Genomic DNA, 23,750 nt, shown 5'->3' with positions numbered 1-23,750 from the left:
CAAGGCCTCTTGGACATTCTGTTAGCGCGGGTCCCCGTGTCACCCCTGGTATTTTGCCCTGATGATGTATGAAGCTGGCCTACTGTTGCTTGTTTTTGTTTTCGTTTTGGCTGAATGGCTAGAGAGGGGCTGGAGCAGTGGGCTGTCGTACAGTGTGTTGTTGGGTGCCTCTGACTGGGCACTTCTTCTGGGCTGTTGGGGTGCGTCCTCCTCTCTGCTCTCCTCGAGCCAGTGTGCTGTGTGTGGTGGCACACCGGCCAGATTGACATGGGCTCATGATTTTGCCTTCTGGATTTGAGAGCTTGTTTTTATTGTTTATTTTTATTTTTATTTTTTTCCCCCTTCTTCTTTATCCTCCAATGTTTAAAGGTCACATAGGAAAAGGGATGAGTCATCTTGGGTAGTTCAGCCCAGTAGTTCTCAAGAGGAGTGGTAAAGGGGAATGATCTTACCTAGGGAAGTCTTTTCAAACTCTCCTCCCTATAACCTTTCTGTTGCCTGTTCCCCTGTCCCCAGGAGTCTGGCTGGGTACTTGGGAAAACTTGGTAAGCACAAGGCTGGCGTGAAACGCTTCAGAAAGCAGAGCTGCCTGTTGCGAATCACCAGTTTACTGCAATAGTTGTCAACTCTGGCTGTTCATTTATAAAACTCGAGAGAACTTTAAAATGTACCATCACTTAGGCCACACCCTCAGACATTCTGACTTAATTGGTCTGGGGAGGATCCCAAAGATCAGGATTTTTCCAGTGTTCTCAAACCATTCTACAATACAGCTGGGGTGAGACCGCCTACTTTTGCCCTCTGATCTGTGGACCTGATATCAACTTCTTTTTCAAAACCTGATTTTCTTCTATGATTTATTTATTTCTTTAAATCATGCAATTATTTTTTCTTTCACCAAAGTATTCTTTCCTATTACTTAGAATTTCCTCTGAAGATTTTAGAGCGTTAAAGCTTCTAATGGATCTTTAAAAAAATTAAAACCTTAAGAAATAATGCTTTCTAATTTAACATACGCACACATACATGGACGATCCAGATACTTTATTATGGCTCTTTGTGTGGCGACCACTCTGTGCCTACGCTCGGCACCCCCCAAACACTGCCAGCATCTTAGTGCCTGCCATCTGACGTCTCTGATTCCCTCTCGTTTTCTGTCCATTTTGGTCCTAGTTACTGTAGTTCATAAATTTAAAAACTTTGAGCCATAGATATTTTCTAGCTTTCCTAAACCATTAGTTCTGGTCATTGCTATTAACTCTGTGTCATTGTACTCATATTTGTGTCAGCCAGTCTGGCTTGCTTATGAGGTTTACATATATATATATATATATATATATATATATATATATATAGGAGTACACATATATATGTTGTATATATACATATATATAATAGAAACCAAACTCAAGTCACCTAAACTTCCAAGTTTTCAACTTCAACTATTTCAACAATTCAATCTTTTTTTTTTTTTTAAAGATTTTAGTTATTTATTCATGAGAGACACAGAGAGACAGAGACACAGGCAGAGAGAGAAGCAGGCTCCATGCAGGGAGCCCAACGTGGGACTCGATCCCGGGACTCCAGGATCACGTCCTGGGCCTAAGGCAGGTGCTAAACCACTGAGCCACCCAGGGATCCCAACAATTCAAACTTTCAGTGTTGTAGTTCCTGTAGACTCTGACATTTAAGAGTATCAACTGTGTAAAATAGTGAGTCGTTTTTGTTGGTAGGATAATTAGAAAGAAGAAGAGGAGCATTAATTTTGAATTTATCAGCATTCTTAATGATTCTCTCCTGGATTTTTTTGTTTGTTTGTTTGCTTAACGAGTACAGTCTCTTCTGTTTCAGATGGCAGGTCAATAGCTTTTTGCCTCCCATAAACTACCAATATATTTTCTTTGATACCCCCTTCGTATGAACACTATTTTGAAGTTCATTGAGTTGGAAAAGTTGTCTAATGCTTCAAAACACGGTGCTGATTTTTTTATTTTTTTAAAAGATTTTATTTATTCATTCATGAGAGACACACACAGAGAGAGGCAGGGACACAGGCAGAGGAAGAAGCAGACTTCCTGTGGGGAGCCTGATGCGGGACACAATCCCAGGACCCCAGGATCATGACCTGAGCCAAAGGCAGATGCTCAACCACTGAGCCACCCAGGTGCCCCTGTTTTTTGTATTTTTATGACATGGCTGTGTTTCTTCAAGACTTCTCAGAAAGCCCCTATTTTTGTGCTTAAGTGGGGAAAGGGGAATACAGACCTGGAAAGTGAAAAATTAATCGTAAATTTTGAGATGGACACACCTGTGGTTTTATCTCCTACCTCTGTCTTGGGCTGAGTGTCCAACTGGAAGAGAAAGGTCGCATTATCTATAGCCTTGGTTATCTATCAGGGTATGTGTGACCCTTCCGGGGTGGGTTCTAACTAAGCATTTGATGACCCCTCCCAGTGTCCTAGTGCTGCTCCACACTGTACAACTTCATCCAGAGGGTCAACTTGGCTGTCACTGTCCTCTGATCACTGCTATGAGTTGACAGTCATCCTGGTCTGTGAGATGGACTAGAAAGCAGTAACAAGCTGACACTCTCATACCCAAGGTTACATCTCTAGCCCAGAGCTCCAGCTGATGTGTTCTTTTGCAATAACACCAGAGAAACGTTATCCTTGGTGGGAGTGTGTGCATGCGTGAGGTTGGGGAGGATGGAGGCAGGGGGTAGGAGAGGAAAGAAAGTTAAGGCATTTATTCCTTATGGACTATAAAGGAAAGCCCAATGATGTTCTACAAACCCTCCCTTTCTGTACTTCTTTTGAAATAGGACTCCTGAATGACATTTCCATCTCTCTTTTTTCCCTATACATGGCTTTCTTACCATAGCCGTTCTAAAGGATTCCTGGAGTAGGTGATGCTGTCTATAAAGGCCTTGTTTTGGGATTCATAATAGAGAAGTCTAATAAAAAAGCCTCCCCTTCTGGTCCAACAGACGGTTAATGAATGCATGTCTAAAAAGGAGAAACAGAACAGAATAGCCTCTTCCTATAGGTTCACAGGCTTGGTGACTGAAGGAAGTCTCTGGAAACCCAACTACTGAGTGCCAGAACCACCCGACTTCTTTTTTGCTTTTCCTTTGGGCCCATTTGAGAGGCTCAGTGCCCAGCTGACCAGCCTGATGGCATGTTGGAGTGTGTTGGAGGCCCACCCAGATGGTGATACTGTCTGACTCAGAGGAACTAGCATAAAGCAGAGACAATCAAATATAGTTCCCGACTTGTTCAGGAAAAAAGAGTAAAAAGAGGCACTGGGTATTTGTTTAGCTTATGACAAATGTATGGGCTTGTGAGGCGCAATGTGTTTTTATTCTGTGGATGCGCCAAATAGCCCTTCTTGGAAACCACCAGAGGGAATTCAAATAGGCAGAAATCCTCTGGTCAGCACAGACTTCAAGCTAGCAGTTCTCAAGACAGCATGAAGCTGTTTTTTAGTGTCAGCTACGGTCAGGAGCGTGTGTTGTGGCATTTGGAAGAAGAATTAGAGCAGTTAGCTAATTGCACGCTTGAAAATGACAAGCCACTTGAAAATTCAAAAGTCTGACTCCAATCCAAAAAGAAATTGGTGTAGCTTTGAACTCCACGGTTGTTATTTTATACTGAATTTCAAGCACTTCCTATCAAACATGGAAAATTTGCTTTCCTCCGCCCCCCCCCCACCCAAACTTATCCTGAGTATTTTGCTATTTTTAGCTCGTGTTTTGAAGTGTTCTCAATTTAAAAGATGGAGAGAATGGGTTTTATCAGTTATATTAATTCAATAAACAGCCTTGGATTGCTGTGTAAGTATTTTCCATGAATGCTCTCTGTACTAGTGCTTGTGGTAAATTCTGAGCCTCCTAATCAGAGGCTGTAAGTCAAGAAATAGCCTATCGGCCAGCAATCCCTGAGGTTTCAGGAATCCGAAACACTTTCTGATGCATTCATCAACTTGGGGTACTTTCCCCACATTTTCCTTATACAGACTAAAACAAAACAAAACCAAAAACAAACGAAAAACCTCTAGAGAAGTTTTCTTAAACTGTTCCAGAAGTGAAAAGATAAGCTATCCTGACTTAGAATGATCTCTCCTTAAAAAAAAAAAAAAAAAAAAAAAAAGGAAGCATTTACTTTCCTCGACCTGATGAGAAGAGAGAGAGTCTTCTTTCATTATCTACTAAACAGAAGTTCAAAACTCAGCAACATCGCAAAGATCTCTGGTTGGTAAAAGAGGCCACTGTTCTAACACTTGAGCAAGAAGCTTCTTTTCTTGTCATTCCCTTGGTTCGGTTGCTGACTGATGGAAACTAGTCCTGGAAAGGTGGGTCGTGGTCCCCCAGGTGAATGTTAGCAGAATCAACACAGAGCCCTGGCCCCAGGATTCACGAAGGTGCCTGTCACCTGAAGTCAAGCACATGAATAGTGAATGTGGATTTAAGGTTGTGTTTTCCACGATTGTTTCTGGCCAGTTAAATAGTTCAGACTATGGAGAAGACTTTCTGGTTTTTGATTTGCTTTGAACAATAGCTGAAAATTCAGGGCTTTTGTATGTACGCCTGTTTTTTTTTTTTTTTTTTTTTTCTTCACTATGGTCTGTGGTGCAAGCCAGCAACGTTCCTGGGATCACATCCCTTCTTCTGTGTGTTTCCTTCTAGGCCAACTAGCTCTTGAACTTCAAAAGAAAACTTCTGCTTCCTGGGGTTCAGGGATGTTCAGGGATAGGGAGGTGGTATAATAGAGAATGTGCACGAATGACAGCTGCATCAGCTGGAGGTGCTTCTAAGTGAATTTCATTTCCGAGCAGGGGCTAGAAGGCAGCAATGTGGAGGGATCCTCTTGTACACGTAGCCCAAGGGGTTTGCAACCTCTGCACGCATGACTTTTTTGGACTGGATCATTCTTTGTTGTGGGCAGCTGTGCTGTGCATTACAGGCTGTTTAACAATATCCCAAGCCTCCATCTCTTAGATGCCAGTGGCACCACCAGGTGTATCAACAACCAAAGATGCCTCCAGCCATGGCCAAATATCCCCTGGAGGGCAAAATCACCTGCAGCTGAGAACCACCAATAAAGCCCCTGTAGACTCTCAGGATACAGATCCATGCAAAGTCCTAAGTGGGACCTACAAGGTCTCCTTCATTTCACTCAGGCACATCTTCCCATATCAATCTGACTTTGACAGTTGATAATTCCTCTTTCTAATTCGCTCTTATTTTTATCCTCAGTTGAGATGAAACTTTCTCTCATAGGTTGTCTGGTCACTGAGGTCACTAGGTCCTAGATCTGCCCTCAGTTCCAGGTTGAAAACTTCTCTCCTCACATCTACTGTACCCTGTCTCAGGTTCCCTGGCTTCTACCCACAGCATTGCCTGGAATAGGTAGGCTGGTTTAAGTTGTTTTGGTTCAAAAGCTTTCTCACTCTCTCTCTTTTGTTTGTTTTTCATTTCGTTTTGTTTTATACCACACTTTCTCAAAGTGTCTCAACTACTTCACTCTCTTATGGCTCCATACCTTGTCTCCCCTCCTCATTATTATTAGTCCATGGGGGCGGAGCAGAGCTCATGTCACACATACTAGGTCTCATCTGCTCAAAATGATCCATTGGCACAAATCCCAGCAACCTAATGATCAGTCACGTTTTGGTTTCTTCAACGCCAGGCTATGTTCCTTTCCATCCATGATTCTGTGGCCCGGTGGGCAGAGGGGTCTGTAGGTTGCCTTGCAAACCATAGTTTTCAGAACCATCCTTCTCTTCATTCTGTAACCTGGGGTTCCAACTCCCAGTAAATCACTTCTTTTCTTTTCTTTTTTTTTTTTTTCTCCATTTTAAGGCCATGGGTGGATACAGGGGTGGGATGAGGATAGAGGTGAGGGGTTGGTCTCTTCTTATTGCAGTTTTGTTACTGTTGCCTCCAGTATCAAATGTCATTAAAACGTTCGTGTATATAGACAGTTGTGTATACGGGGTGGGAGCCACTCAACAGTAGTGCGTGACCACAAAGAATCTCTAAGAAGAGTAATTGGGAAGTCACTGAGTGTGCTTTCTCTTTCATTAGCCAAGAGGTTGTAAGCAAGTAGCATTACTTTAGACATTTTATGGGGATATTGCTTCTATCTTAGGTGGGTTCGGTTAGAAATATATAAAAGCAAATTATACATAAGCAAGGAGAACCAGGTATTAAAGATAGTGAAGAGATAACATGTAATGTAAGAAATACGTGCCGATTTCTTTCCCAGTGCGGGTAGAGGAAATGCTGTTTTGAAGGAAAGTAGATATGTATTTTGGAATGCAATGGCTGTAGATCAGAAAAGCTAGTTTGTATGTCATTGGTGAAGCATCAAGAGGAAAGTAAACACACACACACACACACACATACACTCTTAGTGTTCCTAGTAAGATATACTTAGTGTGATTTAAAACAATTTTATAAGTGTAACAGAAGAGGGGAGTCAGGGTAGGAGATTCATATTTTCAATACATTTTAAAGCTGGTTGTGTTTAGTCTTCTGCAGATTCTGAAATCCTAGTCTTGTGAAAATACAGATGGTTCTTAGATTTTAACGCAATTCCTTTTTTTTTTTTCCGTTAGCTTGAAGAAGAATTCCAAAGAACGGCCAACATATCCAGAACTTATGGTATGTATCGTTAGTGGTGTAAACTTGTCCAAACCAACAGGTAGTAAAGGTAAAGTGACTAAGACCTAAATTATAATCAAACAATCATATTGGAAGAGCTGGTTCATTGAGAAATCGGTAACTGGAAGTGAATTAAAGCAAAAAAGACCAGGAGCAGGGCACCTTTCTTAGCAACTTTTTCCATGTTGATAACCTTGACATCATATAGACTAAATGATGCCTATAAAATGTAACTTTTCAAGTTCTCAAGATACCAAGAGTCATTCATTACTAATATAAATGAGGGAAATCATGATTTAAAGGATTTCAGCAATGAGAAAAACAAGTGCTGGGCGACTCATCAGATATTTTTGATAAAATATTTAGGATTTGTTGGGTGGGGAGCTTTTTTGCTGGATGTTTAGTGAGGAAAGACTGTTTTCTCTCTCTGATTTTCACTTTAGTGGAAAAAAGGTAAGACCAAGCCTTATTCATTTGAGTTGTATTACCTCTGCATTCACAGCTTACCATTTGCACTAAGAAAAAAAAAGAGTGAAAATAAGACCTTACAGTTGTTGTTTTAAAATAGTTTCTCTTAAATTATGGTAACTACAATTTTAAGCTGATTACAAATGTTTCTTTAGTATAGATGGCAGGGACCGAAACTTAGGAACTTTTGTCTATGTCGAAACACATTTTTGGGGGAAATATGATAAAATTCCAACTGCTTACTTATTTGCATGAACTATTCCCTAGATTTGTTTCAATTATCAAGGATTTAATTTTAGCAGGGGAAGGAAGAGTTTTGTTCCTAGAGATAAGAGCAATCATTGGCACCATTTCTTCTGGGAACACAATTATTTAACAAGCATTAAATGCTTGCTTCTATCACACCCCAACACAAGCAGTGCTCAGTCTTTAAGACCCGCTCAGGGCAGGTGCTAGAAGTACAGGTTCCTTAGATCTTTAAAAAAAAATTTAAAAAAAAAAAGATTATTTATTTGAGAGAGAGAACATGAGCAAGGGGGAGGAGGCAGAGAGAGAGGGAGCAGCAGACCCCCCCCCACTCAGCAGGGAACCCGACATGGGGGGCTTGATCCCAGGGCCCCGAGATCATGACCTGAGCTGAAGGCAGATGCTTAACTGACGAAGCCTCCCAAGCATTCCTTCCTGAGCTCTTTTAACAAAATGATGTGGTGAGGTGGCTCTGACATGGAAAAAGTATATCTTGTATTCTATATACAAACATATAATTGGCCATTTATATATCTTCTTTGGAAAAACATCTTTTTAGGTCTTTTGCCCACTTAAAAAAAATCAGATTTTTTTTTTTTTGCCATTGAGTTGTATGAGTTTTTTAAAAAATATATTTTGGATATTAACCCCTTATCAGATATATGGTTTGCGAATACTTTCTCCCGCTTTGTAGGTTGCCATTCCGTTCCATCAGTCATTTCCTTAGCTGTGTCAAAGCTTCTTAGTTTGATGTGATACCCCTTGTTTTTGCCAACAAGTCCATGAAGAGATGCTCGTCATCACTAGTCATCAGAAAATAGGAATCAAAATCACAGTGAGCTATCACCTCACACCTGTTAGAATGGCTATTATAAAAAAGGCAAGATATCACAAGTACTGGCATGCCTATGGAGAAAAGAGAACCCTGTGCACTGTTGGTGGGGATGTAAATTGGTGCGGCCAGTATGGAAAAGTGTGAGGGTTCCACAGAAAAATTAAAAATAGAAATATCATATGATCCAGCCATCTCACTTCTGGGTATGTATCTGAAGGAAATGGAATCACTATTTTAAGGGGGTATCTGCATCGGCATGTTCATGATAGCATTATTTATAATAGCAAAGACATAGAAACAATGTAAATGTCCATCAATGCATGGATGGATAAAGAAAAGGTAATACCCACACATACACATACCATGGAATATTATGCAGCCATAAAAAAGAAGGAAATCCCACCTTTGGCGACACCATGGATAGAATGAGTATAGCCTAGTACTCTAGCTAATAATAATGCATTGCGTACTTGAAAGTTGCCAGGAGAGTAGATCTTAAAGGTTCTTATTGCAGAAGAAGAATGGTAAGTATGTGAGGTGAAGGATGTATTGGTTAACCTTATTATAATTATTTCAGAATATATAAGTGTATCCAATCGTCATATGCGTAAACTTATACAATGTTCTGTGTCAATTATATTTCAATAAAGCTGGAAAAAAAAAAGGAGAGAAAAAGTATAGCCTGGAGATTTCAAGCCAGGGAGAGTTGCAGAAGGCTGATCCATACCATACAGGTGATAGTCACAGCCAATCACGTGGATTTTTTGGTTCTGCTGGTTAAACTTTAGGTCTGAACCATTCTCTCATTGGGGGAGCTGTAAAGGAGCACTGGGGAGAGTTTTAGAATAGACAAGGTGGTTTCCTTGGGCTCCCAATTGTCCCCTTTAAAAAGGCATCCCCTAGGACTCAGCATTCTGTTGTTGGCTGTATTTGACCAAGACTCACAGTTGAGGGAGAAAAGAAGATGGGTAATGTGGAGAAATGCTGAGAAAATCTCAGCATACTACCTGTTTGGGCTGAACATTTCCTCCTGATTTTATATTTTATATATATATGAAATATATATATACATATATTTTTCCCACCCTGATTATATTTTTAGTAGCCAGTCAGGGTCTTTTCAGTCCTTTTGGGCATGCTTATGCAAACCCCCAGAGCATTTTAAAATTAATTTCACATAAAGTTCAACAGACGTGGAGTGATTTCTGGGGTGTCTTACGAAGCCTGTACTCCTTGTAAAGTTGCCTTATTAGTCCCTATTTTCAGATAAAGGAAGAGCATTTTATTTCTACATATTTCTGGCTATTTAAAATGGAAAATATATTTTTTTCCTTCCAAGTGAACTCTTATCAGAGATTTCAGTGGAACACACTTAAGGAGAAAAATGCTGAGTTCTAGCTGAGTATACCTGGGCAACTGATAATCGAATTCCACCTTTCCAGTATGTTCTAATGCTGTGGTCTTTCATGGTCTACATATTAACGTTACAAAGTCATGTGTATCCCCCCCATCTCCTCCCCCCCAACACACACACACACACACACGCACACACACTTCTTTTTATGACACTAGTCTGTGTGCTACTGGAAATGGACTTGCCTTCTAAGGTTATAACTGCTCTCTGCTTTCCTGTGGAATTGAGGTTTTTAAATGGAAAATCTGAGTCCAAACTCTTTGACTTTAGCATTGGGAAAACACATGCTGAGAGACTATTGTTTAAATTGTAGGAGTTGGTGAAGAAGGGAGAAAAAAAAAATCCTTTTTTTTTTTTTCCAGGTAAAGGGCAGTATAATTAAGGCCCCAACCCAGACATGTGCCTCTTATAGAAATATCAACTGTTTTCCCTCTCTAACTTGGATTGAAGGGTGTACATGCTTTCACATCATCTCATTTGCTTGTTCTCTCAAACTCCCACTGGGGGACATGACTCAGCAGGATTTGTTCCTCCAGAGTGGGGACCGGCCAACTTTTTCTGTAAAGGGTTAGATAGTAAATATTTTAGGCTTTGTGGGCTGCTATTCAGCTCTGTTGTTTTAGCGTGACAGCACCATATTCAATACGTAAACAGATGGTATGGCTGTGTTCCAAAAACCTCTATGTCACAAATGGGCAGTGGGCTAGACTTGGCCCCTGGAACATTGATCATTGACCCCTGCCCCAGATAAGAACCACCAGAAATGATAATCAGGTGATGCAGGTGATTGCCCAGCCAGGCCATTATGTTCTTCAAGTATCCGGGAAGTTCTAGATTGAATCCTAGTGTTAAGCAAGGATGCCCGAGCCCGTAGGAAATCATACTCTTAAGGGGTGAGGTGTTGTGTAGAAGATACCGTGACCTTTGGTGCTTGTGGTTTGCCCTGATGTTCCTGGTAGTGTGTTCTTGGGTCTCCATGTTTTCTCTAGGCACAGCCATTGGTAATGGCCTCCCTACCCGTACCTGGCTCCTTTTTTGAGCAACCCAGCCTGGGGATGAATCCCTGGTACCTCATTTGCTCGCCTCCTAGTTGCAGGCCTTGCTATTCTTGGTTGATTGCTTATAGAGGGGACTGGGTTCCCTCCCAGCCTTTTACAGTCTCAAAACCCACACAAGAGGGCGAGTCACACTTTCCATTTTGACATGGTTGCCTGCTCTCCCTTCCCCCTGCCCTCTGACTCTCGCCGCATTTACCCAGAGAATAACCTGAAAGATGTCTGAAGGTTTTTTGTTTTTTGTTTTTTTTTCTTAAGGACTTCTAGGTCAGGGTATTTGATTCATTCACAGAGTAAGCCTACATTCACTGAGCTCACAGCCAGAGCAGACCCAGAGGCAAGATGGGGCTGGCAGGCGTCAGAGGTAGCCATTGAGACGATCTGAGGTTTGACATGTCCTGTTTTGATAGTAAAGACTTTTAAGTACATTAAAAGATCACCAAATGTCAAGAGGATGTGGGAAAGCTAATGAGCATGATGGTAAAGCACTTGGTAAGTGTGCTGTGTAAGTGGTTAGTAATCAGAAGTAATGCTGCTGTTTATTTGTGCAAGGAGTTGAGGATGAAGGACCCGGCGTCTACAGCTTCAGTGGATATGGTGGGTGTGAGGCTCTGAGCCAACACTCCACCTGGATCTTCCAGATGGGCAACAGCACACAGCCTCTTTATCATTTTTTGAGTCACGATACTTACCAGGGACCACCTACCTTCATTTGGGTTTTGTTTCTTTGTTCCTTTCCCATTTGCATTGTTTCCTAAAACTTCCACGGGTGGGCACTCGGTTCCCCACAGAGCTGACTCATCGAGCCCTGCTCCGTCAGGTTTAAAACAAATATAATTAGAAAACCTACAGCGAGGCAATGTGAAGGTTATAAACCAACATCCCCAAAGTCAGGGGGAAATGGAGTGAGTCATCTACATGTCTGCATGCAAAAGTGCTCATATGTAGCCGCTCTCAACATAGTCACTGAAAATAATGCCACCAGACAATCAGGGAGGTGGCCGTGACTGGTGTGGGGGGATACGTGGCACTAGGTTCTATCTGAAGGAAATCATCCCTTTTGGTTTGTTTGCTTCATTCTGTTTCCACTGTGACAACTGTGGTTCGTGAGCTGATGTATCTCCTTTTAATTAGAGGTGCGAGGTTCCAGGGTGACAGCTGGGAACTTACTGTAACAAAATTGAGCCTTCTGGGGAGGGATGTACGGTGCAGAGAAAATGTTTTGTTCCCTTCACAACTGTTTTGGAATATGTGGCCTCTTGGACTCGCTAGGTCTATTCCCCCAGCAAACTGATAGCCCTGGTATTTTTGTAAAGTTTGCTTAATCTGAGCTGTGTGGATAGAGACCATTTCTTTTCTTTTTTTTTTTTTTTATGCTTTTCAATCTTTAATCTCCAAGTTGAATTTCTCTGCACATACCTAGAGTTTGGCAGTCTACGTTATTTTCCAGATGGATCAGCTCATCATCAAGAGAGACATAGAAGTATAACTCGTGGCTGTCGATGTGGCTTACAGCGTGGCTTTGTTAACTGTTTCTGTCCAAACCAGCTCTGCAGGGTCAAGGGCAAGCAACGCCTTGACCATTTCCTGTGCTACAAAGTTGGTTTCTCCTTCCACCCTCCATTTCCTGAGAAATGGATGCACAGAAATTTATGAAATTTCTCATTATTTTATCACTATATCAGTCTACAATTACTTTTTTAGGGGACGGAGTTGTTTGTAAATCAAGAGTTTGGACTGTCTTTGTCAATCCTTGTATTTTACCACAGGTGGGATTATTGTTTTGGAAAGCAATAGAAACTCTAGAGGAAACAGATATCAAAATGGGAGGGGTACGGTGAAAGATAAAAGATAATGTTTAAAATGTCCACATCACTCCACGCGTGCTTGATTTGGGAAGAGGTTGGAAGAGTCCAATGTAACCCTGACCGGGGTATTTGAATGTGTTTAACAAACACATCTGTGAAGTTGCTAATCTCCTATATTGTCAGTGGTGAATATTAATACCATGTGTTTTTCTTTTTCCTTCCCAGCAACATCCATTTTTCACCCTACACGAATCCAAAGCAACAGACGTGGCATCTTTTGTAAAACTAATTCTTGGAGACTAAGTACCGTGGACTCAATCGGTTGGCCCTCCTGTGGATTGGTGGGTTTTACAGGGTGAAGAAGGTTCACTAAAGCGCCAATAGAAACTCATCTTTGAGATAATTTAATCCTGCCTCTCAGAAGGTTTTTTTCTCCCCATTTTCTTTCTTTTTTTTTTTTCCCCTCCAAAGGGGGCCTTGGAATCTCTAGTATAGAATGAACTGTCTAGATGAATGAAATATGACAAAGGCTTAGGACTTAAAAAAGGTGATTAAATATTTAATGATGTGTCATATGAGTCCTTAAGCTTCTCAGACTTCTCTTGTTCTTTATGAAATGAATGCATTGGCCCTGGTCAAAAGGTGCTACAGTAGTGATGAATTTGTAAGTAGATCTGTACTTTGTCCCATTTATTATTTTAATATTTATGTTTAAGCGCTTGGTTGAAAAGATTCCATTTTATGCAAGGAGGGAGATACAAAAGACAAGGTTGGGTTGGCAATATTTATAGGCCTTTTATTTTTGAAGTTCAATCGTGTCTGTGGTCCAGAAGAAATTATTTAATATGCATCTTTAAGAGTATTATAACAATATCCACAAGGAGCTCTTCTTGTAAAATACCTGTTCCAGCTGTTGTGGCTGCTTGCCATGTCCTCGGATTTCTGCTCTCAACTCCTGGGTAATAACCACATATTTCAGGTGAAGTGGCAAAGTATCTTGGTCATACCCTTTTCCTAACTTTGGAAAACATAAAATCACTTTGATCACATCTCAGAGTCACAAATTTGGTTCTCTTGGCATTTGTGGTATTAATGAAATGTACAGTTCGTGATGCGATTTTCTATCACCCATCTATCCTATGTGTGTGTGTGTGCGTGTGTATGTATTTGATAAGTCACAGGCTCTGCCAAGTAGCTTCTGTAAACATCTCTAGTAAGGAGGACGTTTGTCACTTCTGAGAGGAAATATCATGTCGAACCACACAGAGAATTGGTGCCTTCAACGTGTAAGCCCCAAGGATTGACTTGGTGGCAATCCTGAACATACCCATTTGCTTTCTTCTTTGTTTTTCTTGTTCAGTAAAGAAGCCTTACTATTAATGGGAGGACTGCAATAGAAGAAGATGAAAGTTCTTTGATAATGTGAGGAATTAATTTGGGGGAGGGGGGTTGAATTCATTCCTTGGAATAGATTGCCGAATTTCCACAGGTTGAGGTGAGGCCGTATTTTCTTTTTTCCCAGCAGCACACAGTAGCTTGTCCTGTTGGAGGACGCTAGTGCCACCGTGGGTCTCTGGCAGGTTGACAACACAACAAAAGCTCTTTCTCGTGGCTATGTTTGCCCCTAGGTTCTCTAGTTTCCCTGAGGAAAAAAGGAGTGAAATGATCCAGGGAACATATAGACTGATAACCTGGAAGCATTGCTTTTGGACATGGAGTTGATAATAAGGCTGTTCTTGAAGGACAAAAGGAGAATTTTCATTAAAAAAGGAAGAAGAGAACTCACTCTGATTCTTTCTTTGCCTCAGGTTCAGAGATTCGGAGATAACTGCTCCCTAAAATCCTCCCTTCTTCCCCTCTTAGATTTTGAAGTGCTGTCACTTAATCTCCTGTATCTGCGTTTTCCCCTTGTTCTTGACCTCTGTCTAGCTCGTAGCAGTAGCCCCGACTGAGTATGACACCTCCATTCACTTCTTTGTATCCAGTTCCAAGACATACCTGTTGGATCAAACATAGTTTCATCTGCTCTCAAGCTACCTCTGTTCTCATCTCTTTCTAGCCAGAAAAGGTGGATGAACCTACCAATTATGGTCATTCACTTTCCCACCCACCTTCCTAAATCTGGCAGTTTCTCTCTTTGAGGTCAAAAGGAAAAAAAAAAATAACAACCATATTCTTTCCATTGTCCATCCATCTTATGAAAAATAGCAAGTAGTAGGAAAAAAAATCAGAGGTCATTCCCTGGACAGCTTTTGGTGAAATACGTAAAGCAAAACACCTCTCTGGTCTAAGTCTGATAAGTCTTACCTGTTGTAAAGTGAGGTTTCTACTTAGAAATATTCTTCACTGAGTGTGTCCCCCTGCGCGCTCCTCTCCAGTTTGTGAGCCCAGGGCCTAAACTTGCAAAACAATCATACGGAGGTAGAGGAGGAGTTAGTCAATGGTTCCCAGCCTTGTGCACACTGGAATCACTGGGAACTGGTGAACACTTCCAATGCCAGGGTTGGGGTTTCAGTGGTCCAGAGTGGGGCCTGCAAATTGGTATTTTTTTAAGATTTTATTTATTTATTCATGAGAGACAGAGAGAGAGAGAGAGAGAGAGAGAGAGAGGCAGAGGGAGAAGCAGGCTCCATACAGGGTACCTGATGTGGGACTCGATCCCAGGTCTCCAGGATCAGGCCCTGGACTGAAGGTGATGCTAAACCGCTGAGCCCCACCTGGGCTGCCCCAAATTGGTATTTTTACCATGCTGTCTGTCATTCTGATGCACAGCATGGTCGAGGACACTGGGCTAGTACTCTGAAAGAGAGAATTGACCTACAACTTCTTTGGAACGTTGGCAGCGAGAAGCAAGAGCCTCTGCTTCTTTCCCTGTCCTCTCGAATGGGGACATCTTTGCTGCTGTCAGAGACAGCACATTCCCAGAATATTGATTTGAAACTTGGGATACATTTTCCCCATAGAAATGATGTGCTCCATGGTGATTAGATGTCTTCTGTGCTTAAAGTAGAAGGACTTGATCGTCTTCTAAGTTCTAGAATATGGTTTTGTTTTGTTTTTTTTTTGAGAATGGTGTTCTAAACTAATTTTAAAATAAAGATGGAGATGCACAGACCATATTTAAGTTGATACAAGTTGGAAACCTCCTGTACATACATGCAGGTTGCTCTATGTTACCCAGTTCGTTGTGTATCACTATTGTTCTCTTGCTTGTGTCTTGTTGGTGTGCTTTTTAATCGCGTACCTTCCTTTGCTGTTGATTGGTTCTGTCACATTGGTTGTTGTTCTAGTCGAGGACACAAGATACCCATTAGCCTCAGCATTCGGGGAAGCCAGCACTGACACTAAAGGGGTCATGAGAAATGCGCGTGCATTTCTCCACATGCACTTGATTTAGTGTCTTAGGAAAGTAATCACAAAGGAGGCAGAGAGGGGCTAACGTTTTCATGGTTTTTAACACTCAAAATGCTTCTCTTTCCCAAGGGGCTTTGTCAGCTCTGCTCATGGAAACTACTGTTTCTTCCAACGTTGTCTAACAAAACGCTTTCTCTTCAGCCTGGAAGTGCAGTAGATGCCTAGTGCCTGACTTCCCGCCTCAATGCTTTCTTGGGCATGTGACCTTCGCACACCTTGAAGGGAAGATTCATATATTTATAGGATTCACTGGAGTGGGTGGTCGGATCAAGTAAAATGAATGAAACCTCTACTGTGCTGGGAATTTTGTCTTCTTAATGTCTGTCTGTGACTTAGAGGGCGATTTGTTGGCTTAAGGGAATCTTCCATTTTTATTGCAGTAGCATGTGGAGGGTGCAGTTTTTTGGGACCCCAGAACATTTACATACTCTGATGGAAAATTACCAGAGAAAAATCTAGGAAGAAGAAACTACCAAATAAACCCTATTAGAATAGAAAAAAAGAAAAAAAGATATTTTATTGTAGAAGCTCTGTGTTCCTCTCGTCTGGGGTGTGTATGTGTGTGTGCGTGTGCGTGTGTGTGTGTGTGTGTTTGTGTGTTAGCACTGTTAAATATGCTGGCAGCTGAAGATACTCTTTGGTTTGGTTTGGCTTTAATTGGGGTACTCTGGATTTCTTTAGGAATCTGTTGAAAGCTAGGACCTTTTCCTTAGGAAAATGCACGTGGTACATGGAACACATAGTTTTGCAAACATTTTTGTTGAGGGGAGGGGAGTCCGGTTTATAGACCCCATCGGATCAATAACCTCTGCTCTGTAGAATGTGGACTGTGACATTCTAGACCAAGACTGGCAAGCTTTGTCTGTAAAGGGCCAGATAGTAAATATTTTGGCTTTGTGCTTCACCAAGCTGTTACAACCACTCAGGTCCGCTGTCGTAGTGTGGAAGCATCTGTAAACAATACATAAATGAATGAGCATGGTTCAGTGTCCCAATTAGATTTTACTTACAAAATCGGATGACGGGCTGGATTTGGCCCACAGGCTATGGTTTGCCAACACCTGTGCTAGGCCATCGAATACAAAACTCTAATTGATGAACTGAATTTTTCCACTTAGTGAGTATTTAGCTCCACTGCTGTTGAGGTGGATTAGGAAGATGGACATAGGAAGTGAAATTGGGAAGAATGGAAGACTGTTCAATCCCATAGAAATTGCCTCTTAATTGTCTTGGGAAGTATTTCTTGCCCGGGAAGCCAATGGGACGATTTTCCTCAGATGAAATCAACTACCTCCTTTTTCCATTTCTATACAGTAACCGGCATAACTCATTCAAACTTGGAAATAAAAGGTCTGCTTCTCTTAGACATTCTTGTCTCTTAGCTTTGCATTTTGTTTCTCTCTGTGGTGTGATACTTGTGCAGGGGGAGTCATGAACCCAGGCATTAATCACTTGGTTTTCCTTTTCTCTGACCTGCATTCAGATTTGAGAATTTGGGAGGCCACAGTTATCTCAGAAGTAGAAGACAGATAGAATTCTTAAAACCTTCCAATTCATCCCTCTGAGCTGTTGGGCCCTCTTTCAAGAAAGTAAGGCGGTCACGTGTGGGGTCAAAATACTTGTTCATAGGTGAGACTCGGAGCTCCAGGCTCTCATTGTAACAGGAAGGGACGTAGTCTTTCTCCTTGAGTACCATCCCTAAATTTCTATTCTAAGGGCCTGATGCAAAATGCTCCCTTTCTGATGTGATTATCTTGGATTACCAGCCCTGGTTGAGTTTCTGGGCTGCCTAATGAAACTCTCTAGTGAAAGCTTTGCCTTCCCTCTGGGACCAGAACACTGTCCTTTGCATTCCTTATGTTGGCACCTGTCCCCCCTTGCTGTCGGATTGCCATTCAAAGACCGGTCTGCCACCTAAGCTGCCTAGCTCCACTTTCTTCTTCCGGAACAGCCCAACACATCTCACTTGATGCTGTAGTCTCTTTCTTATTCCAAACATTTTCCTTCCTGCTGCATCATCAGGCAAACGTAAATTCTACTTAGAAGGACCCTCGGAACCTCCTGAAGGGCATATTTAAGTATTTGATCTGGCAATTTACCTGAAGGAATGTTTTCCCTTTGCCTAGGAAAACAAAACCTGAATTCCAGAGGCTTCAGAATGAAATTCTCCTTCTGGGGGAAACACCTTGCTCCCAAATACATCACTCACCACCCATTCCTGGTGTCTTCAAGGAAGATATGTTCCTTTTGCCCAGTTTTAGAGAGGCACTGTTTACAGCTATGCAGATACAATTCTACCATTGGGGGTTTTCTAATGGAGTCATTTGGAATTGACACTTAACAAATGTTGGGGTTTATCTTTTGAGCTCCTGACCCAAACTCCTTTTTCAAGCAAGATTTCTCTAAAAGTCTCTTTCCTATCTGAGGTGAAGGGGACTGGGCCTTAAGTAGAAATTCAAAACAAGGTCAAGGACTTTGTGGTAGGGATATTTAAAAAAAAAATCCCCTCTAAGACAAACATGTGTTAATAGAATTAAAAAATATCCAACCTAGTTCCCGGGGCTGTCAGGATCTTGACATCATTTGTATTGTCACTTAAACTAGGACACAGAACCCTTCATTATTGGGAGTTTACGGTGAGATTTTGGGAGATTTGCATTGTATTTCTGTCTTGGAATTGTCAGTATGGAAAGATTTCTTTGTGGGCTGTTCATCTTGATACATACAGGCTTCCCCCCGGGGTCCACTTTTGCATTTCTTGGATTCAAGGTCTCTTTCGAGGAATGAAGCTAGTGCTCTTATGACTTGGAGACTGATTTCAGGGAATGCACGGGAATGATTAGGCACTTACTTGCATCTTAATGTAGGAAACAGAACTTCCTAAGTAGTCCCCAGAGTTTGTGGCTTTGACCAGGCCACCTGGTCTTTCCTGGTTCCCTTGATTGCATTTGCTTATTACTCCTCTGCCAGGCACACGTGACCTGGGCTGACTCAACACTTCTGTGGAAAGGAATGGATCCAACCATTTTCATAGATCAAAACTCAGATTTGGCAATTTCGCCTTGGTTTGACTACAGGATTCTATTGTTCCCAAATCTTAAAAACGTAATGGATGTCTAAGAGGACTTTTAGCAAAACCCTCATTCAAAATGTAAGACCTTCTATATAAGGTCTTAATAAAACTTCTCCTCATCCTGTAGACAAGGACTGCTGGGTTGGTATCCTTTCCTCTGAAGTAATATTCTGTTGTGGCCGGAAATGAGCAATTAGCGTCGTTTGGTCACTACGAACGTTCATCTGTATTGGAGTCCACAAGCAATTTCAACAAAGCAAGTCAAGGCCCTGCCTTAGGAGATTGTCTTTAGACTCTGGACTTTAAGACTGAACAGTGATGTGGAATTATGTTTGGGGGCTAGGAGAAAAGATCCATGCAAAGAGCAGTGCTTACCGAGGGTCCCCATGGAAGGGCAAGCTGATAAAAGAAGCTGGCAGTCAGGTGTATTCCATAACTCATTTTCAGTATTACCATGGACATGATCTCCTCTGGGAAAGCCTAGCAAAAAACCAAACGTTAATTTTTTTTCCTTAAAAATACTGAATTCTAAAGAAGATTCAGAGAGCAGTATTGATTTGGATCTCAGAAAATTTTGTTTCCTTAGTATTACTGATTCTACAGAGCTACCAATTTAAACTGATGACACCCAGGAAAAAAAAAAAAAAAAGATAAATGATTAATGGCATCACAGCATTTTGTGAGTATACAACCCATTCGTCAGCTACCCACAGGGTAAAGAAATATGTACACAAAACTAAGCCCCTTAATCTTTCATTCTGGTGGCTGACGTGGACAGAAAGGTGGACACCAAAGTTTATCTGTTGTGCAAACTTTGTCCACAAGGCAGAGGTCTGTGAATGTTCTGAGAAAAACACTACAGATCTTCATCCGAAGGGGAGAATTTATAATCTTAAAACATAACACTCAAAGCTAGTTTGAATTTTCAGAAGCAGTGCATTGTGTGGGGAAAGTAGTTTTATTTTCTTCTGAACTCAAATCGTCTGACCTAGTGTGTGTTCATAGTGTGTGTTCAGTACTTGGGGAGAGAGGTGTCGCGGGCACAGAAGTGGTTTCCAGATTATGTTCAGTGTTACCCCTTGGAGGTCTCTTGTCCAGCAGGGAAGGAGAAAACCATGTGATGAAGGATGGAGAGTGTGATGCCCATCTGAAAACCCCATCAACCTCTAATCAGAGTACTTGGCTACCATTATCATTCCCCTTAACTGGAAATTCTCTGTGGCTATTAAAAGCTTGGGAACTTGGGTTGAAATGACTCCTGGAAGACCTGCCAAAGAATCTGGGAAATAGTAGCCAACCATGTCTGTATGGCCCTGGCTTCTGCTATATTCAGGATGCTAACAGGGCTTGGCGGCAGAAGGGCAAAAAGAGAGGTGGCCATTTATTTAAATTTTTAAGCATGACTCCTCTGAAAGAAAATGCACAAATCAATACGTGATGGCCATGCACACAGACTCTTAAATTGCTTAGTTTTCTAAAGTGATTGCAGATAACCTGGTCTCAGTGGTGAAGAGGAGCGAGACTGGGCTCTTGATGGGCGGTGGAGTATCCAAATTTCTTCATTTGCAGAGGCAGGAGTTGTAATTTTTGTTCATTGGCGTGTAGGAAAAAGTACAGTTTTGGCAGAGAGAGGGGTCCTATGTGAGAGTCAAGCTGACGATTATCCTCACTGGGTTTCACAGGTGGAGAACAGTAGGGGGAAGCCAGGGCAGCCTCTGGAAGCTGAAAACGGGTGGGTTATCTGTTGTGAGCTCTACACAAGGCAATTCTTAGGCATTGATGGAAACATCAGGTGCTTTCTACACACACACATACGGTCTGTGGCAGCTTCTGATCGTGGAACTTGAGCTGCTAAAACCAAATTTAACAGGGGAGGTTTTCCAGCAGCCAATTTAGAACTCTATGTGTCAGAAAGTTACATTTGGCAACCGTTTGCCGAGTTCTTGGCCAATCTCTGTGTAAAAAACCACCTGAGGAGGTTCAATTAAGAAAATTCAGACAATTTATCTGTCATCATACCCCTGTGTTTAGTTTCTTTTCCAGTCTCAAATTTATTTTCTGAGTGGAGTATATGAACTGAAATGATGAACTGATGTTTTAGTAAAATAACAGGTATTTTTTTTTTTTACAGGGAAAAAAAAAGGTCTTCTCTATGTCATTAACTTCCATAATTGGAACTTATTTCCTACTGTACAGAATCATCACATTAGGTCACTTAAAGCTGAGAAAGGTGTTAGGGATGCAGTTCAAATTCTTTATTTAAATACACAGACACGTTTCTGTATATTTTGTGTAAATCCTGACAGGATGCTGGATGTAACTTCTGTACAGAATTGAACTTTACAAGAATTTTAGTAAAATAGGCGGGCTGCCCCAGATTCCTTCGTGCTTTTGTTTCATCTTGGAAAATGCTGCTTCCGGTTATTTAATCTGGTCTTTGTAAGGAAAACACACACACACACACACACACACACACACACACACACACTCCCCCCCCCCTTACATTGTGTGGATTTTATAATAGACCATTTTTATTTGTATATATGCTTGTTTTCTTGCGCTGACCCCCACATTTGTTTATAAGCCATGTTTATTATGAAGATAGCTATTGGGCAAGTGGAAACATGCCTGGTCTTTGCAATCCCCTGATGCTAAGAAAAAAGTAATTCCATATGTTAGGAGGCCCTGCAATCTCTTCCTAATACCTGAAATATTATGAAAGGATATGTGAGAGGTTGTGCACCTCAATCGTTTGAAACCGATCTCTAACACTGTGTCTCTGGAAAGTGTAAAATAGCAGAATGACTACCATTTTATGGATTCCTTCATCGATGGACTCTCCCATCTTTCTTGCTATGTATAACGTGATGCTAGCTCTCCTCGGTGGGAATCATGTCTTCTTCATAGATGGCAATATCTTCTCTTTATGAATGAATCAGACTGAACTGTCCAGTATGGAATTCATTAGAAGTTCATAGAGTAAAGAGCTCTGAAGGATGTGGGGGGCTGGGGGGGGGGGATGTTCCATGCCTATGAGGTGAATGTGAAATTGATGCTTTGGCCCTGGGAACTTTTTGCTCATAAGCTGCAGAGGCAAAGAAGTCGGGGAGTATGTTCTTCATTCTCTTTTCCTATAAGAAAATGTGTGGGGCTGCTCTCTTAAGGCAAAAACATTTCTCACCATTGTCTGGCAAAGGGAAATTATGAATATCAGTTGATAACTTCAGTCAAGCTCTAGGACTGTACTTAAAAATACCTGTGTTGTGGGGAAGCGTGCCTTTTGTTGTCTTCGCCGTATCGGCTTTGGTGGCCACCATGCATTTTTATTTTAGCTTAGTTTTCCTGTTATCCAGGTTGTGTGCATTGTTGTTGCTGTTGTTGTTTTCTCTCTTTTTTTTTTTTAATTTTTTTTTCGCTGTCGTTTTCTTTTGAACTACTGCTCATCATAAATGATGATGTTATCTCAAAATCCTGACACCAAGGAAATAGCTAATGCGCAGGACTTGGGGTAGATGAAAGCATCGGTGTTGATGTAGGTTACGTTTTGGCAGAGTTAGCAGAAATATACTGAATTGAGGGGGATAATGTGGCTTTGAAGACACCATGTTTGCTTTTAACATTTGGAGAAGCCACCTGTCCTGGGTCCTTATTCATGGGAAATTCATCCTTTCATGCAAATACCATTGGCAGGGCATACTTAACAGCCTGGATGCCTGGATAACAGCATCATATCAGTCAGTAAACAAGGAATTCTAATAATTCCCAAAGGTGGGGGTAATTTTGCCTCTTATAGATCATTCTGTGGTGAAATTTCCAATCACGGCATCTTGTAAAAACTGTAACGTTATTATTTTCCTTCTCTTTTCTGATCTAAGAGCACAGTAAAGGAAAAGTAAAGTTCTGATGTGATACAAAATAATTCATTGACTCTGTGTTTTTGACCAAGGAAATGGCTGAGATGTTGAACTAAGTGGTTGTTACATGGTTCACATGGTGACCTCAAAAGGAAAATGAAATTGGGACATTAAGTCAAACTTGGACTCCTCTGTTGATGAGGAGCTTAACTTTGATTTCCTATCTCAGGATATTCTTCAGTTTCATACTGCTGCTGAGGAGGAAGGAGCAAGCCGCAGACACTGTAACGGTCTCCGGATGTTTGTGCGTGTGTATGCAAAACTTCACACTGTGTGTGTTGTGTTCAATGTTGTGTCAATCTATGAACTGACTCAAACAACAATTTGAAGATACAGAAGACAAGAATAATGGCAAAAGACACCCATCCACCTCTTTTTGTCAGAGTGCTTGCTATGACCTTCATAGCTAGGACAAATACCATAACATATTCAGGAGCAAGGTGTCCTTGAAAGAAATGGTGTGTTGATCTCATAAGAAAATGTACAACCAATAAAAAGACATTTAAAAAAGTGCGGCGAGTCTGTATATTAATTGGGTCGTTCATGGAAATTTCTTTATTCCAGGGATGATGCTTTTAGGTATACAAGTGCTTCAGGTAAAAGCTTGGTTTGAACTATTTATCCCCTTTGTTCTCCCATTCCTGCTACCTCACTTCCAAAACATTATGGAACCTCATGGAACAAAGCATAACAGAACAACAGTGTTGTAGACGCATTAGAAGGTCATTTCATCTGTAATGAAATCTTCGTAGAGTCAATATTCCTCGGTTAGAACTGAAGGCCAATATTATATTACATTATTAAAGTCAGATGGTTTGTAGGGAGGATGGGTCCAGATGGGTTAGATGAAAATATTAAG

General features: G+C 41.3%; 1 protein-coding gene across 4 annotated transcripts in view; it reads left to right on the top strand.

Moving 5' to 3' along the window:
- The window catches only part of MAP2K6 (mitogen-activated protein kinase kinase 6), a 150,445-nt gene extending 127,042 nt beyond the window's left edge, over positions 1-23,403 (top strand). For 3 of the 4 annotated variants that reach the window (XM_072746733.1, XM_025999655.2, XM_072746732.1), the window contains exons 11-12: positions 6,619-6,664; positions 12,716-16,414. In XM_072746733.1, coding sequence (XP_072602834.1) covers positions 6,619-6,664; positions 12,716-12,793 — 124 coding nt within the window. In that variant the 3' untranslated portion in view covers positions 12,794-16,414. Of the gene's footprint in view, positions 1-6,618; positions 6,665-12,715; positions 16,415-23,060 lie in introns of those variants that run through there. The other variant, XM_025999656.2, reaches the window with a different exon arrangement.
- The last annotated feature ends 347 nt before the right edge of the window (positions 23,404-23,750 follow it).

The sequence above is a fragment of the Vulpes vulpes genome, chromosome 2 (assembly GCF_048418805.1).
Source record: "Vulpes vulpes isolate BD-2025 chromosome 2, VulVul3, whole genome shotgun sequence".
Lineage (NCBI taxonomy): Eukaryota > Metazoa > Chordata > Mammalia > Carnivora > Canidae > Vulpes > Vulpes vulpes.
This window is presented reverse-complemented; position numbering and strand designations above follow the sequence as displayed.